Source organism: Vidua chalybeata, chromosome 5, assembly GCF_026979565.1.
Source record: "Vidua chalybeata isolate OUT-0048 chromosome 5, bVidCha1 merged haplotype, whole genome shotgun sequence".
NCBI classification, from domain to species: Eukaryota; Metazoa; Chordata; class Aves; order Passeriformes; family Viduidae; genus Vidua; species Vidua chalybeata.
Window position 1 is genome coordinate 19,135,971 of NC_071534.1, and position 17,881 is coordinate 19,153,851.

The 17,881-nt window shown below is 36.8% G+C and overlaps 1 protein-coding gene across 8 annotated transcripts in view; it reads right to left on the reverse strand.

Moving 5' to 3' along the window:
- The window catches only part of TNRC6B (trinucleotide repeat containing adaptor 6B), a 118,075-nt gene that overhangs the window by 92,582 nt on the left and 7,612 nt on the right, over positions 1-17,881 (reverse strand). For 5 of the 8 annotated variants that reach the window (XM_053942001.1, XM_053942003.1, XM_053941995.1 and 2 more), the window contains exons 1-2: positions 8,749-8,784; positions 7,806-7,904 (exon numbers count right to left, since the gene is read on the reverse strand). In XM_053942001.1, the coding sequence (XP_053797976.1) occupies positions 7,806-7,904; positions 8,749-8,754 (105 nt within the window). In that variant the 5' untranslated portion in view covers positions 8,755-8,784. Of the gene's footprint in view, positions 1-7,805; positions 7,905-8,748; positions 8,785-12,763; positions 12,837-17,881 lie in introns of those variants that run through there. The other 3 variants (XM_053941990.1, XM_053941989.1, XM_053941993.1) reach the window with 3 other exon arrangements.

Here is a 17,881-nt window from a genome sequence, read left to right on the forward strand (position 1 = left end):
CACATGCACTTCTTCCACATCCAGTGAATGAAAAAAAAATTTTGAGGAAGTGAAAAAAAATTCATACCCATCTAGTTCACAAAATGAAAAGGAAATAGTTCTTGTAGGGTCATGCAAATGTACAGTCTTGCAAATGCATGCAATCAACAAGGCCATGAATTTTACACCTTTCAATGATTCAGCCAGACTAGCATTCTACAAAATATTTCTAAAGTAAATATAAGATCTTTTAAAGTAGGGTGGACTAAGTTTTAATGCCCAGGGCTCAAATTTCTCCCCAAATACCTATCCCCCTCAAGTCTGCCATAAGACAGGAAAATTGAAAACACTCATCAATACTTCCACATCTGTAAGACTTCATATAAAAGAACTCTGTCACAATTCACATGGACTACAACCACTGCCAACAATTCTCTAAAGCCAATACCAAATGGAAAGAGATCAAAAGACAATATTCTTAAAGGGCAGAAAGCCCTCAAATTGTGTGCCAACAGTACACCTGCATGAGAAGAGACGCTTTGTAAGCAAAGCTACAAATCAATTTCCCTGGCTGTCATTCACATTATAGTGGGACTATACCACATAAGCTCCCAAATGCAGAACCACTTTTTCAATCTTTAAGCAAATATCTGCTTTTCTGGCTGCTTTGCAAAGTAATATAAACTGCTGTAGTCAACTGAAGAAGAGATGCTATTGGTTGAGGAAAAAAACTAATGAGAAAATATTTAAGAAAAAGAAAGAACCTTTTAAAGAATGGAAAAGATGAGTTTTTAAACTGAATGTTTTCTTAAGACTGAAGGGTTTTTTCCTTTATAAATGAGACACACTTGTTCACTGCAGTGACATGCCACGCCAGTACACTTCCTCCACATGAACTCTACATAGGAAAAGATTGGATCAAAGAACACATGGTGACAGTTCTTACAGATCTCAAAGTCACCTTGGCACATGATGGTATTTTCCAAGAGAAAGAAAAGACACCATTGTGTTAACCTTCTCTTTTGTGATTCAAAAGCACTTCAGGGTATTTTGAGATTAGAAAACAGAGAGTCATCTTTCAGTTCAGCATCTATATTTTAGCAGTCTTCACTATGGATAAGTAGGTTTCAAATGAGCAACCCATCTTGCCTCTGTAGAAAACAGTACATCCAACTGGCAGAATCCTGAACTTAATCCTGAATTGTCTTTTTAAAAAGTCCAAGCACCTAGGCTATCAACAGCATGCCTTTACAATAGTTCAAGTAGTACTGTCTAATTCCATGTTCTTTTTTTCAAAGTCCTCAACAATTTTACCTTATTTATAACTGCTTTTTTTTTATAGTGAACCCTGATAACATACTGTACTGGTTTTGGCTGGGATTGAGCTACATTTCCAGATAGTAGCTGGTAGAGGCCTGTGTTTTGGATTTGTGCTGGAAGCAGTGCTGATATCACAGGGCTGTTTCTGTTACTGCTGAGTAGGGCTCACACAGCATCAAGGCCTCTTCTGTTTCTCACACCACCCCACCAGTGAGCAGGCCAGGGGTGCACAAGAAGCCAGAGGAGACACAGCCAGGACAGCTGACCCCAGCTATCCAAAGGGACACTGCACACTACATGGCATCATGCTCAGCATGAAAACTGAGTGAGTGAGGGCGTGTGTGGATGTTAGCTGGGGCTAACATTGCTCAGAGTCTGGCTGGGCATCTACTGTTTGGCAGCAAGCAATTCTTTTCCTTTTGCATCATTTGTTCTTTCACAGGCTTTATTTTCCTCTCCTCTTAGTTGTTGGTTTGGGCTTTTTCCCCCAAATTATTACATCACCTTTATCTCAATCCACATATTTTCTGACTTTTACCCTTGCAATTCTACCCATTCATCTCACTGCAGGGGCAGGAGTGGATGAGCAGCAGTGTGGTGCTTAGTTGCCAGGTAGGATTAGACCCCATACCATAATTATAACTCTGTTACAATGCCTTGAAATGTTTAAATTTGAAGTTATAAACTCACAAGCAGGTTTGCTTGGGTTTTCTTCCCCACGTAGAGAGGTCCAAGCACGTAGCATTTTGTAGGAAAGTATTTTAGGTTCTTTTCCAACAGTGTTGAAGTTCCAGAGAAAAATTATCCCAAAACTTCAGCTTCCCTTGATTCCCTATGTTAATCTATGCTTAAAACAAGAGGATTATATCATAACACTTTTACAAGCTTTTATAACACATAATTAAAAGAAATTCTAAATAAATTAATTTTTTACTGAGAGGTTAATGGATTTTTATTTCAATACATGATATGCAAATATTTTGGGTTTGAAATTATTCTCCTAAAGAGCTGTAGCTTTTTTCGGGTTAACTAAATGAAGCTAGCAGAGCATGGAGATGACATCAGTTTCTGTTGTGAAAAATTCTTTATCCTCCTAGTTCTTAAGCTGCTGCATTTTGGGAGAAGCATAAATTGCCTTGTTAGACAGAATGCCTCTCTACTTTTCAAAGACTATACAAGATACTTCATGCAAAGACTCCAGGAACTTAGTATAGTTGTAAAGTCAGCTTTACAAAGACTAGCTGCTCCTACAACTCATGTTCCGGAAAAATAATGGAAATATATCCTGTGTATCAAGGCACAAAATGCTGAAAGCTCCACAAGTAACTCACCAGAGGACATGAAAAATAAAATAACTAAATAAAAAAAGCCCCAAAGCCTACTGTCACAGATCCAAATGGAGAAGCAACAGCCACATGAATAAACTGAAACATACTGAGAACTGTCAGGTACTCACAAGAAACTACACTGAGGTTGAAAACTCACCTCTTGTAACAAGCCAAAATTTTCTAAGAGTGCAGGGATTCATAGTGCAGGGAACCATCATCTGAAAGCACCCTGTACCAGGCCACTACTAGACTGGAAAACATGTTTTTTTATAATTACAGTCACAAAGCAGACGGTTTATTTCATTACTGTATAGGCCTGAATGTTTTAAATTATTTAGTGCTATCTGAATAGAAACCCAGTTCTATATCACTGAGTAGGACTATAAGCCCCAGAGATACAGGCATCAAGGTTTTGGATGCTCTAAGTTTAATTACCTAAGGGTTTTTTTCATTATATTAATTCGAAATCCCACAAAATGAAAACATCAACCTAACTTTTGCACTGTTGTCATCATTATACATCATTCACATCAGGAACTGAGCATACCTTACCCATAAATGCAGTCAGTGGAACACTCCTGCTTTTAGGAAAGAGAACTCCTAACAGCACTGCCTTGTGAATTTTAAGATTCCGTTTATAAATATAAAAATACCTAATTTAACATCGGCTTGTGTTCCTTTATTCTCAACATGTATGAAGTAAAAGCAAGTGTTTAGATACTTGAGTCACATACTTTTTAACGTTTTTATCATCTCTGTGTGAATGTGTCAGGATAAAAAAAAACCAAGATCAAAAAGCCAAACACCACAACAAAACACAGCCAGTGCCAATGGAGTTCTGAAGAGTGATTTAAATAGAAGGCAAGTACTAATTCACAATTAGACACCAAGAGGCAAGAAAAGTAAGAATTAACCAGTTTGAGAACAGGCAGTTTTCAATAAGGTAAGGTAAAGATTCACATGGACAGATATGAATAGTGTAGCAACTTGAAATAAAATAAGGATTAACAAGTGGCCTCAAGACAGCTATTAAATGGCACTGGACAGTGAGACTGAAAAACAAGACAAGCCTCAGTGTCTGTGTCACTGGTTGAAAGAGACAAAGTATGAAAAAGTAGCCTAATTCCTGTCCTACCAAGTCAGTTCAATAATTATTTCTACAAATGCTGATGAAACTTTGAATAAAATTACTTTTACCTAACACCATAAAATACAGAATCTTCCCCCTTTTCCTGTTCTTATTAGGAATTGAGTGTTATTAGACATCCTGTGCAGTCACATTTTTCATCAAAATTTTGCGTACCTAAATTTTTAGTATATAAAACATTAAAATGGCAGAACTATATATTTTTTCTCCTTTCCCTTCTACAACACTGAACCAAAACCACAATTAATAAATACGTTTCTGTAAATTACTTTTGTCAAAGTCCCTCACTCCCTCTGAATTCATAGGCTTTTCCTTTGAGACATGAAGGAACAACTAGGAGGAGAGTGGGAAATTCTACTTTTAACATGAGCATTTTAATTGCATTTTTTTGATAAAGAAGTTTTCTGCATAAGCTCAAAACTCCTGCCAACACTGAAAGAAATCTAAAAGTACTTCAAATCAGACATAAAATTTTAGCCTCCTCCTGCAATATTTTACAGCAAAGGAACAACTAAGAAACCAAGTTTAAGTATTGCCTGTGCAGTAATCCTTAACTGATGGATCAAACCAGTTGAAATCAGTCACAAACAAGAAGTTCAGTGCTTGTTGATGTCAGGGTAGCAAGGTTGTTAATGGAAAAAGCCTAGTAATTGTTAGTAGCTAATTAGCTACCACAAAATATAATTAAAAATTAAAGTCATGATCCAAATAATAGAAAAGGGTAAAAGGTTCCAAGCAGAAACACTGGTTTTCTTTTCCTCTTGTTGCGATGGAGAGGTAGCAGAAGATTTCAGGGAACCAGAATGACACAGTGCTTCCTGCCTCCCACTGGCAGCTCCAGCAAACATGACTGGGGAGAACACCATAAGGGTCTTGCTTGGATTCCCAGTTCTGAAGAGATGAGTCCTACAAAATTCCCTTGATTGTACCCCACTGGTGAGCCTTTACCACCTCATGGTGGTATTCAAAGCTTGGACTCAATGATCTTGGAAGTCTCTTCTAACTTTAACAATTCTATGATTCTTTCATTTTTTTTTCTTTTTGAAAGGAAGAAAAGAGACCCTGAAAAGCCAGAAACCAGACAGCCCACCCCAAACTATTCTAAAAAGTGAAAGGATACTTCATTGTATGATACTTACTAGAAGGTCATTTGGATAAAATAGACCAGATATTATTATCAAATAAAACTTTCACATCTGCCAAAACTAAATTAATTTTTAAAATCCATATGCTCATTTGAAATAACTAACTTCTGCACAGGTTGCTTCCTCTCTGTATAGCACTAACATTAGGTAATTACTGGAATCAAGAGCATGCTATTGTCAGGTGCCAGCTGTCTTTACCATGTTGAGGCCATTTTAAAGAAAGTGTACGCAAAATTGAGAACATGAGCACAACTCAACAACCACAATATTAAAAAATTAAATTAATAATTAAATAAAAATGTATACATTAACAACAGTGGTAGAAATAAACACTGAAGTGGGAATAAGTCCACCAATAACCGTCCTTAAGCTTAATTTCCAATGAGTTGCCACTGAGTTTGCCACTCATTTCAAGAGCTTTACAACTGTCTCACCACGCTGTCAGGAGTCAAGCAAGAAGATCATTATTCATTATGTCTGACTGCAGGGCATAAATTTTCTGATCATATCTTACATACTGTTAATTAGTTTGAAGGCCATAAATATTTAGTCTTTAAAATGACTTACTCGGCTCTACATAAGGCATAATATAATTTTTTCCTCAAAACCAGAGGAAATCTCCTTTTATCTTCAAGTCTTGACCAGCATGCCTCAAAATACTATACAGTCTAGGATACCAGAAAATCAGACTAATCTGAGTTATAGAACCAAACCAGATCACAAGCATACAGCATGACATATCATTTGTTTTCCACTCTATGATAGAATCTTCATGTAAATATTTTTAGGTTAATTTCAGGCTGGTATGACAAAAAATTAATTATTGCAGTATCCAAATCTTTATATCCTGATATTCATGGTATCTCCACAGAAGATGATTTTGCTCTCCTCTCTTTCAGAATACTTCATTCAAGTATACTTCATGTCTTCTGCCTGAAAAAGTTGGTAGTGGGTGGGGAGGGATGGGAAAAGGGAAAAAACTGAACTACATTACTGAATATCTAATAAAGGTATTTCGTAGGAAAATGTATCTTTATGAAAATGGGTCACTGGATCATGTAAACATTTGCAAATTGAGGGAATCATTTCAATGATACTAGACAACATAGTGAAATATATTTTGCCTAAAATTTTCTAGGACAAATCTTCAACTGCTATAGATACAGAACTCTCCTGAGACAAGGAAGGAGAGAATAATCATTTACAGATTGAAGAAACACTGAAAAACAGACTTCAGTGAGTAGTCCTGTTCATCACAGAATCGGGAGAAGGACTAGATGTAGTCATGACATTTTTGCTTAATATACACTGATCCTATATAGTCCTTTATTAATAACACTAAATACCAGATGCACAATTCCTGATCTCCCACATTCTCTAATTGTTTCAAAGCAATACTTCATACACATTTAGGTAGGCGAAGTCGGTATAAAGAATTTGGTTTTAAATTTAAGCTCATTCTATTTTTTGAGCAGATACACAATCTTCACCATTATATCCAGAATTAAGTATGCCAAAGAAAAGCATACCCTTCATTGGAGGAAAAGACAGTTACTTCAATCTACTTTCTGCCACACAGTAAAAAAAAAAGAAAGCTGTATATCCATAAATATACACACAGGCACCTGTTTGTATACACATAAATGTGTGTTCACACACACACACACACAGATCCTCTCTGTGTGGTGAAAAGAAGACACCAATAACTGTGCTATAATCAGTAATTAATTGCACCATGATGTCTCCTCTCTCATGTTTATTCCCCACTGAAACCTGTAATCACATCCTTGTCAAAAGATGCATTCAATAGCCTGGATTGCTGCAAGTACATCCACTGATATGTTCTCATTTTTCAGCTCCCAATTTAGAGCCAACCTTCCTTCAAAGCTATTTAAAATTAACACAACTCCTAAAGTACCTGCAGCACAATTGCCAAATCCTTTCTCTAATAATTACTTACTTCCTAACTTGGTGCTTACAGCTAAAAAAATGTTTTTTCTTAGGTCTTAAAACGATGAAGACATCTCTCCAAAGGTCTACCTAGGAAACAGATTTTTAACTTTAGTCTTCTAGTTTTTAATTTCTCAATCTCTCTCTTACACAAAGCTACAAGCAAACTAACAATGATTCAGATTTTTGTGAAATGTAGGGAGCATGTTTTAAACACAGATTCAGTTGCAAAGTTGACACTAACTCATTGAGCAGTCAGGACTATAAACTGTATGTATAAACCTACTCATAAAGAGTATGACAATGACTATGTCATTATGAAAACCAAAGTAATTCACATCTTAACATTTGCATCTTCAGGAAGAAGGCAAAAAGCAGGACACAGCATTGTGTTCAACGGAACACTTCACATGCACCTGTCCCAAAAAGGTATGCTGAGAATCAGAGGTGCCTTTAAAAGCAACACACAATCCAGTCTCGCAACACAGCACACACTGGCAAGTACAAGGAAACAAGAAGCAGCCACCTTCAATATAGGTCAGTCAGTAATCCACAGACACCAACACCTGCACCTAAGGGCCCACATGTCTAATTCCTTAAGTTAGTTCAGAGGGTGGGTGGGTAGGAAAGAAAGTCCTTCCAGTTATCACAAATTAAATACAATCAGGGTTAGTATCTTTTTACAAGCTTTCTCTTTCCTTCCTGGAAGTGCTTGAAAACACATGTTCCAATCCTTAGTAGGTGGCAAAACCCCGTCTTTCGAAAGGTTTTACAAAGTTTAATTTTTTAACTATCTCCATGACAATAAATAATATGCATCTACATGAAGGTATTTATTAAAACTACCACCACCAGTCAATGTTCACTCCATGTACTCTCCTGCCCCCCATTTCAGCCAAACAAGCTCTTCTTCCTCCAAAACACAGTGGTATTTACCTCACTGACCTTGGGACTGCCTTCCTCCAGTATTTCTCCCTCATCAGTTTGCATGGGAACAGGATCTGTGCAAAGCTCTGCAGAAATGCAAAATACTGCCTAAAAGATAAACAACAAAGATATATTTTAAAAACAATTCTTTTTCTGCCTTTAACAATGTTATGTGAGACTGCAGTGCACATGAACAACAATTCTAGGCTATGACCTTTAATGATGCCATTCTGCACGTATTTGCTGAAATAATGTTTTACACAAACAAGAACTGTTATTCAGGATAAGACAAAACTACTTATTAAAAGAAAAAAATCCACTTAACAGGAATATACTTTCTTTATAACTTTAAAGTGTCATTGCTGAGTATTTAATGTAGTCACTGATTTTACTCATTAAAGTCACAGTCAGCAAGGAACAATCACACAGACCAGAACTGAGCAATTTTTTCTTACCAGGAAATAGCTTTTGTGCAAATATAAGCCTTAAAGGCACAGCTTAAAGCCAATCTAAAGGTTATTAGTTTGAAAAATTGTTAAGACTTCCAGTGATCTCACAGTACCTCTGAAGTCTTACTCTCAGGATTTTTTCCTCGACTTCATTTTAAGAATAAATACATTCTAGAATCTAAATGGTTCAGGGAACAGATAAAGTCATTCACCTTTAGGTTGGCATTTCCAATTTAACCCAGGTCAAATGATCCCAGTGTTTCCAATATTCAACACTACTAGGTAATCTATTTTCAAGTTTGTTTGACAGTATCAGTGCAGTTCCAACTGAACAAAACCTGCACCCCAAACTCCAGTCTTCAAATTGTAAACTAACTTATGGAAGGATGCAATACAATTAGGGAGCCTTTGGTGTATAAAATTAGAATGTCTTCTACTCCAGAGGATGAGGCATCTTTCAGGGGTAATGGATCAAATTAATCAATTTAAGAGATCAAATGTACCAGCATAAATTCAGCAGGAATCTCTCACTCTTAAAATGCAAGACATAAGCCATGACCAGATCTCTTAACATTTCAGGTATATGGAAAGTCAGGGCTCACAATGAGTACGCTGAGTTAAGAATTCTCTTAAAGCCAAGAGCTGTTAGCCTTTAACAGTTGTCCCTCTCAAGATTATGTAACTCTTCAGCTGCACCAGCATTTAATATCCCTTTCAAGTCTCTCTACTTCTGCACCTCGGCTACAGAACTGCTGACTGTCATCTTCACAGCAGCAATTCCAAACCTGGAAACTGACAACAGAAAGCTTCTAAATGATGCACCTCCTTCACGTCATTGCTAATGCCTGTTCAGAGTGTAAGGTGTCTGCACTCCAGCCTCCTCTGTTATGTTTCACATAGGTAAAACAACATCTTTTTGTTGACTCAAGGAGTGAATAATACATTCTACAAATATCAAGGGCCTGAAGCTACAAAATGTTACATACAACTTAATAAATTTTACAAACAACAAGCTGTTACATTCAGTAATATCATACACTCTAGTGCAAGGCACAAGAGTTGTAAAGACTTAGAGCATAGTAATTTCATTTTCTGGGAAAAGAAGGAATGAGGAGAAAAGCAAACGCTTACCCAAATCCTCACTTAAGCATTCTGCCTTCAGCACATAATCAAAAATCAGAAGTATCAAATGCTAAGAATGACATCTATGCCAAGATCCTCCTGCCTATAACAAATGTTTCTAGCTTTTTGTTCTGCACGCAGAGTGGAGGAGGCCAGGCTGGGCAGTCTCTGTCCATGGTACTTCTTTGCCATGCTCAGTTTCTGAAACCCACTCCAGAACTTCCAAAGCTAGCAGTTTTGGAGCATGATTTTGCAGTATCAGAGTCAAGTCATTGGGAAGCTCCTCAGATTTTTGTTAGACAGACAGTCTGATGTCTAACAGCCAAAACAGCTTTGGCCAGAAGGATTCCTGTGGCACTTACCTGGCCTCGAAGTCAGAGAAATAAGCAAAAATGAACTTGAGCTACAGAAGCATTAAAAAAAGCTTACATCTAAAACAAGACCAGAAAGGTCAGACCAAGAGCACTGCAAGGGGAAGTCACTTTTCATTCAGAGTGCTGGAAGAACTCAAACATAAGCCTTTGAAAATCTGACGTGTTTTATCTTCTGCGATTCTTCACTACCAGAGGAATTGTCAGTATTTGACTCCAGTTTTTATATCCTACTCTTGGAAGAAGACAAAAAAACCTACCAACCAGTACATCTCAAAGGAGGAAAGAAAAGGCCAGTAGAACTAGGAAATTTTAAAAAATTGAAAGGTGACTAGAACAAAGAAAAGCAAGCTCTTCCACAGGCAACAGATTAAATACATTGGAACTATCCAGAACTCAGAGATTAGAGTAGGAAATTGAATGAATAAACTCTTTTCCTTCTTCATTGTATTTTCTTTTTTTAGAATTTCTATCTTCTCTCTTAATTTATCCCATAATTAATATTTTATTTGCTTTAACATTTTAAAAAAACATAGTATGTCATACAATACTTAGAGTGAACTCACTCACATGGGATGGTAAAAAGGTAGAAGTTCTAAAAGGCTCAGTAATTTACTAGAAAATTTCACAAGGGAAAAAGAAAATCCATCAACAAAAATTTTTAACTGATACAGGAAAATCCTAAGCCACAGACTAGAAAAGGTGTTGCAAGAGGAAGTTTTGCTGAACACTGTACTTTTGTTGTTTGGTTTGGGTTTTTTCAATACTTTATTGCATTTGCTACTTGGTTCTTTCAGGAGACCAAACATCTTGCAATAAACTATGAGCCCAATTCAATAATTTTTATGTTCTTTTGCATACGTGAATCATTGATTCCCTTAGCCACTGGCACAAGAATGCTGCAAGTTTATTTATTTCCAAAAGGAGACATTTCAAGATTTCTGAATCCATGGGACACTACCTCTGTGGCAGACTTTTGTAGCAGTTATTTACAGCTGAGGGTGACTTCTTAGCCAACAGAGACTGCTTATTGCCAGCACATGAAGAAGTAACATAATTATTCCATGCTACAGACATCATCTCTTCAGCTCACCAGCTTCTGACCAGAGTCCTGAAGGTGACACACAAAGTCATTTATTTTATACATGGAGGATGGATGGAAAGTAAGAATTTGTACTAGCATCCTATAGGATCAGGAAAATGCCAAAAGCCTAAAGGCATTTGTTTACTTATATTCAATACTTAACGTGGTATGTCAGGTTCCCGGATGATTAAAAGGAAGTTTATAGACAGCCCATTTAGATTTTCAGATCCAACACCTATCAAGAAAGTCACTCCTGGAAAAGGTCAAAAGTAAGATAATCCTCTTCCACCCTTGCACATATCCACCCAAACTACTTGAAATGTGACTGAAATCCTTCAATTTTTTATTCACCTGATGTCCTTCAGAAAAAAATTGGAGTAAGGTAACACCAAGGAAGGCCTGACAAATAGCAATGCACTGGTATGCCCACATACGATGTAGCAAATGCACATCTAAACTTAGGAACAATTTTATTTAACTCTTTAAAATGTAATACAGTGATGATAATCTGTTCTCAAAGGTAAAAGCATTTATTAGTATGAACCAGCTGGATTTCTTACCAACTTTAATGCCTACTACAATACCGTCCTACAATTAAACAGTATGGTTTTATGACAATCCAGTTTCATACTTGGTCTTATTTTTGCTTCATGTCTGTCTGCATCAAAGATGTACTCATTTTGTTTACTTGGATCAGCTTGACGGATGTAGCTACCAGCCACTCAGTGTAAGCAGAACAGTACAGTGTCTTTATGGATACCATCTCTGCACTACTGCATTATAACACACACTGCAAGCAAAACCTGAACAAAATTTCCATATACTTATAAATCCCTCAAAACCAATACCAGTGAACAAGGTACTTCCTCTAAGCCTAATTTTTCCTCCACATAGGTAGCTCCAGCATGAAAAAATACACGGTCCTCAATAGCAAGAGAGAGCTGGAATTCCAATGATTTCAAAGTTGGTTTCATCAAACAGGCATCACTGGGACTAAGCACCTTGTCTAATTCAAGGGTTGTTTTAGCAGCAACATTTTTTTTTTGATTGGCAGCAGGAATCAAATATGGACTAAAGAGAAAATCTGTTCTTCATTTGATAATGAAGAATAAACCTACTTCAAGCTTCTAAAGAATGTAGTTGCGAGAGAAGCACTTATTAGTGTACAAGCAATCATGATTCCTGTGAATTCCCAAGTCTAAATTGGATATGGCCCACTAGAAACCCCCTGAATGACAGTAAGGCTGCACCAAATGTAACCATTACAGACATTAAACAAAAATTGAAGGTAGGTCCCAAACTCTCTCACAAAGCAGTGAACTCGTATACATGGCATACTTGAAACAAGAGCAGTTAGAACAAGGCACTACTTGACCAAACAGTGTCTTAAATGAGACTGTGCTTATTTGACGCAATTGTATCGACACATCATCACTGTCACCAGCCTCTAGGTACAGACAAAATACTCATTTTTAACACACCATCCAGCCATGTTGTATTTAATTGCTAAAGCATTGTATTACACTGAGTCTGTTAAGAATGTACAAAAGCATAAAATTTAATGTACAGAAGAAGAACAGAGCATTTTTGTCACTTTAAATGCAAGTTGCTCTGAAAGCAAGAGCATTCAGAAAATAAAAAAACTTTGACTATAACTTTATTGCTAATAGGAAATAATCACCAATTTCAGTAACTTAAAAAATCTCAACATAACTAATTTTTAAAGAAAATGATACATCATACATATCAACTTCAGCTTACAGAGGCAAATCACATCAGGCAATAACATGAACTTCACACGCAAACCCACAGGAAATAACACATTAGAAAGCACATTAATATTGATCTACATCCTACAGTATCCTAAGAACCAGCATAGGCTATTGTTCTTCTCACCTCCAACTTTCAAGATCACAATACTGAGCTTTGGTTGATTTTTACCTTTGACAGTTTCCAAGGGCTGCCAAAGCCCACAAGGATCCGTCCTGGCTACATTCAGTGCAAAAACAAAACCCTAAAAGGAGACAAAAAAAAAAAAAAAAAAGTTAAAACATCAACCAGCTGTGGTCATTAGTAAATAAAAAACAAATATAAAAACAAAAGGCAGCTGCCTCCAAAGCTCAGCAAAGCTAGGTGCACAGAAGTGAAAGGAAGAGGCTGCCATCAGAAAAATATTTTCTTAAAATTCTCCCCACAACCTCCCGTCCAAATCTGGAAAAACAGTCAACACTGGTAGCATGTGTGAGAGAATCTCCTACTGACTATGAGATACAACAGAACAGTAGGAAGCTCTAGAAATGTAATTTCTATTCACAACTGGGAAAAACATGGGGTGAAACTGTACAGGAACTTGTACAGCAACTGAGAGAACACACACAAGTGTCTTTCCTTGCAGGCAAGTGAAGAGATTATGTAATCCTACAGTAACTCCTGAATATTAAATATTATGTGTAAAAATGAACCCCATACTACTAATTGTCAGGTATTCAATCCTATTTTGAAAGAGTAACATAGCAGCACTGCAATGGCTTAAAATCATGTCCATTTCAAATCATACATAATCTGTCTAAACCACAGCTAGTATTAAATACTTCAATTTTGGTTTTGCAAAACATAACCAACTTCCAGGATATTAAAAGAAGTCCAGAACCATTAGCTTAGCACTACACATCCAACTTAACATCATTAAAATCTAAATTATTCCAGTTGCCATTATTCAGGTTTGTTGTAAGGTATATGAACAAGAAACACTTTTCTAAATTCACTGCATCATTTTTTTGGCTACTACTCCTTAATGTACAGCATTATTTAGGAACAAAGCATTCCTGTCATTGGACTAACTGCTATAAACTGAGTATTTTTTTTTTCCCTCATCTTCTAGCATTAACTAAGAGCTGTCTGGGCATGATTTCCATTCACACAATTTCTGACTAGAAAATACATTTAGTGATAAAAGGGAGTCTTACCTGCCACTGTGGTTTACCTGTCCCTTTGCTTAGTGAGTAAATGTTTTACAGATGCAAACTTAAATTTTGAACTTGGTTCTGATTTATGCCCTGGGTGATTCTGATAAAGCAACCAAGAGCACACTCTACTCAAAAGGCCTCAAGCTGTCTTAAAACATCATCTTACAAAAATCAGCTGCTGACGTAAATAAACAAAAACATCACATACTCAATTAGGATATGGGAAGTTGGCTTTAATTCACAACTTCAAAACAACACAGAAATAGTTCATGGTTTTTCATCTACAGCACAGCAGCAGTGTAAGTCATGATTTACTATAAAAATTACCCAGGACAACCCAGGTCTCACTGTGATGATAAAATTCTCCACTTCACTTTTCAAGGCTGAAGATGGAAACATAACTTGTAACCAAATGATTTGGTAGGAGAGATATTTACTGGTGTTTGAGAAGAGGATTTACAACCTCATTATTTTACATGGTTTAGAACAATCTCTTTGCATTACTTAGGTGGAAGGAAATCCAGGAAGGATTAATACTTCAAGGAAAAATGAACTAAAGATATCACTCTAAACAAAGCAGCTGGGAGGAATGGGAAAAGGCAGAAATCCTCAATCTCTCATGGAAAAAAAAATCCAGGGGAATAGTCAGGAAGGGCAGTCACATATCCCACAAAATCACTGTGGTGTTCTAAAGCAAAACATGATATGAGAAAGGGTGTCCATTATGTTTAATTTAGCACTGGCTGCACAACTTCGTATTTTGTTCTGTATTTAATTCTTTGCACTGATGTTTTTGGTAACATAAGGGAAATGTTCCAGCTGTTCATGTAGATATGACACAAGTACTTTTAACAAGATAAATAGCTGTAACTTGGAATAGATATCATATACATTACTCTGTACTGCTCTTCTAAAGTAACATGAGAACAGAAGGACCAAAAAGAAGTTAAAGAAAACCTATATGAACAAAACACAAGTCTCACTTCACAGCACATAGGTCTTTTTACATGAACAACTCAAATACAAACCATTTCATAAAACAGAGTGCTCCTGAAGATGTTAGGGGGTTTAAAATGGACAACTACACAACATGATCTGCTCAAGAAAATCCAATCATTAATGAATTTGTGATTTTTTCTCATTAAAGATTGTCATCCTTTTTGATTCATCGTTAAGGGAAACATGCAAAACATGCAAAGGGCTACTTCTCAAATGGCCCTAAATCAGACTTGCAATTTAGAAAATCCTGGCTCTAGCTTTTGAGTCTAAAGACAGTCTTGAAACGTAAGAACAGAATACTTCATCATCATCTTCCCAGTGCTCCAAACCATTTACATAAACAATATTTAAGGTGCTAAATGTTTCTCCTCCCAGTAAAGGAAAAGTAAACTGAAAAGCTTATTTAAAAAAATGCTTTGCTTACACATTTTGCCACCTTCTACTGTACAAAGCAGCACAAACCCCACTTCTTTTCTGCTCATACCGATTAGGCTAAATAATCCATTAAAGGTTACAGTGAACATAAAAGGTATTTGTCCTTACTTTGCTACAGCAACCTATTGTACACTACATAACACTACACATCACTTCTCAACTGTAATCAAGATGACATCCCAACGATAATCAGCAAAAGGCTGCCAAGTGGTTAAGTTTTCCAAAGTCCTTTGTGCTTTGTTCCACCCTGTATTTTCACTGTGACTGAAGCATATATACACACATATTTATGTACATATACACAGATATGTGTGTAGATACAATACAATACAACTTGTATGTAACAAAACACCCTCAAAATTATTTCACTTTTTCTCTTCAAGACCTTCAACACTCTACACCACAACGTTTATGGAAACTATCAAACTGAGGTTGTTTGGAGTAGTGTATCTTAACTGACTGACAGCATCTTCTGGACAGCCAGCATCACAGTAAGAGTTATGGTGATATCTAGAGCAGCAAGGAATTAAAACATAGTGAGTTGAGAATACCAGCTGCTTTTTACACTCCACATCAAAGTTTAACCCACTCAAGAGATTTGTTTTGCAAAGCTGAAAACAAACTATCACTTAAAAAAAAAAAAAAAAAAAACAAAACCAACCATTCTTTTCAATTGTTCATATCTGGTTCTATTAGGTCTTGCAAATTATCCGTTTTCAGGCACAGAAAAGGACTCCTCACACTGCTAATGCTGCCATTACTTGTTAACAGTAACAATGATGGGAATCCAAATGGCACAAAAGCAGTCATTACCATAAGTATCACAACTATCATGGCATTTAATGGCGCCCCAGTGGCAAAAATGGCCCGCAATCAACATGCTCAAAATGCCAGCAATCCCTGTATACCAGCATTCTCAAGGATTCAGCACTTCTGGAGCTACACCAGTGCTACCAAGCCTTTATTTCAGGGCATTTGCAAAGCGATCAAGTCTTCAGAATACAGAGGACCAGAGATTTCTAGGGAGAGGTGAAGAGTGGATGTTTTACTAGACCAGAAACATGAAGCATTTTTCTCCACCTTAAGCAAAACGTTGTGATGAGTGAGAAGCCTGCTTCTCAACAGCTCAACTTTAAACCTGAAAGCTATAAATAACTCCTTTACTGCTGATAATCCCAACAGAATCATCCTGTCAGATTATTCATACCACTAAAGTCAATTCAAGATCGAAGGTTTCCTTTCGAACCACCAGTAACGCATCAAGTCCCATACAGCAGTATGTTTATCAAACCCAGCAGCAGTAACTAAATTAAAACTGATAAGGTTTGGTAAGCAGCCCTGCACAGGGGAAAGGGGGAACGCTGCTTATTCACTGACAGCAGCAATTACAAGAGCTAAAGACAACATTACTAAAAATCATTCACATGCAGGACAGGATTGGAAGATACCGTGCCTTTCAAACTGTCTAGTTCTTCCAATCTTCCTGTATTTAATTGGAAGAGTATCCAAGTTTCCTGTGTTAAACTATCCTTTTGCTTTGTTTGCTTTTGCTTTTACAGTAAGAGCTGCGTTGTTAAGGAATTCACACTGGCATGGCAATACTGGTGCTAAGTCCTCCAGCAGCCATGAAGGCAGACAAGCATCCCCTGCTGCCCAAGAAAGGCTCTAGGTCTCGGCACTGCACTCTGTAATGCAGCCTCGGGGAGATTATGACCAGGCTGAGGCAGGACACAGCCCGGAGGAAGGCCAGGGGAGCATGACAAGAGAATGAAGCTTAAATCACAGTCTGCTTTTTCTGATTTTTAAACTTGCTTTCAGCTTACACCCTGAAATTTTCCAAAATAATGTTCCATATTTATCTCACTTCTAATGATTAGTAACAGAGAGGTTCTCTTATACGAGGACGTTTTGACTTCTCACTAACATGATTATACATGCAGAGAAGTCCAAGATCTTAGCACTATTATTGTCAAAGAAAACAAATGCTGAGTTGTTAAGCAAATAATTCTAAACTATAATTGCAAACCAACTTTGAACATAACCAGCTGCCAAATAGAACTTCATCAATATTTATAGCGTGACATCAGTCTGAATTGTATTTTTCAGCTATTTCGGCACCTAAGAAAGGAAGAGGAAGCTAATTTTCAAAAATCTGTTTTATATTCAACAAAGCTTTTTCTTCAAATAAATGAGGCAACACACTCATTTTTATGGCTAATTTATAAATTTAAAAACACAATGCAAACTATTACTGATACAATGCTAGTCCTCAACACTGCAATCTTTGCTGAACATGTTTAGTTAGTACTACTGAATTTGGAACTATGTGCAAGAAGAGCTTCAGACCTGCTCAGCTATGTGTGAGGTCAGAGCCCTGAATGTTCAGTCTTTCAGCATAAAATGAGCTCTTCAACTTTCTCATCTTCTTACCTCTGAAAGTGGTATTTAAAAGAAAAGTAACCCAGTTTACTATTGCAACCAAAAACATCTGCCTTTAGGCTACTACTTGAACTACGCGACAACTGATTTTCACTGTCAAGCTCTCACACCACATTTTAAAACCTAACTCTTGAAATTTGCTCCTAGTTTTGAACGTTCTTCACTTGCATGCTACTTTTTGTTCATCCTTTATTAAGTTTGAAAATGCAGTAACACAAAA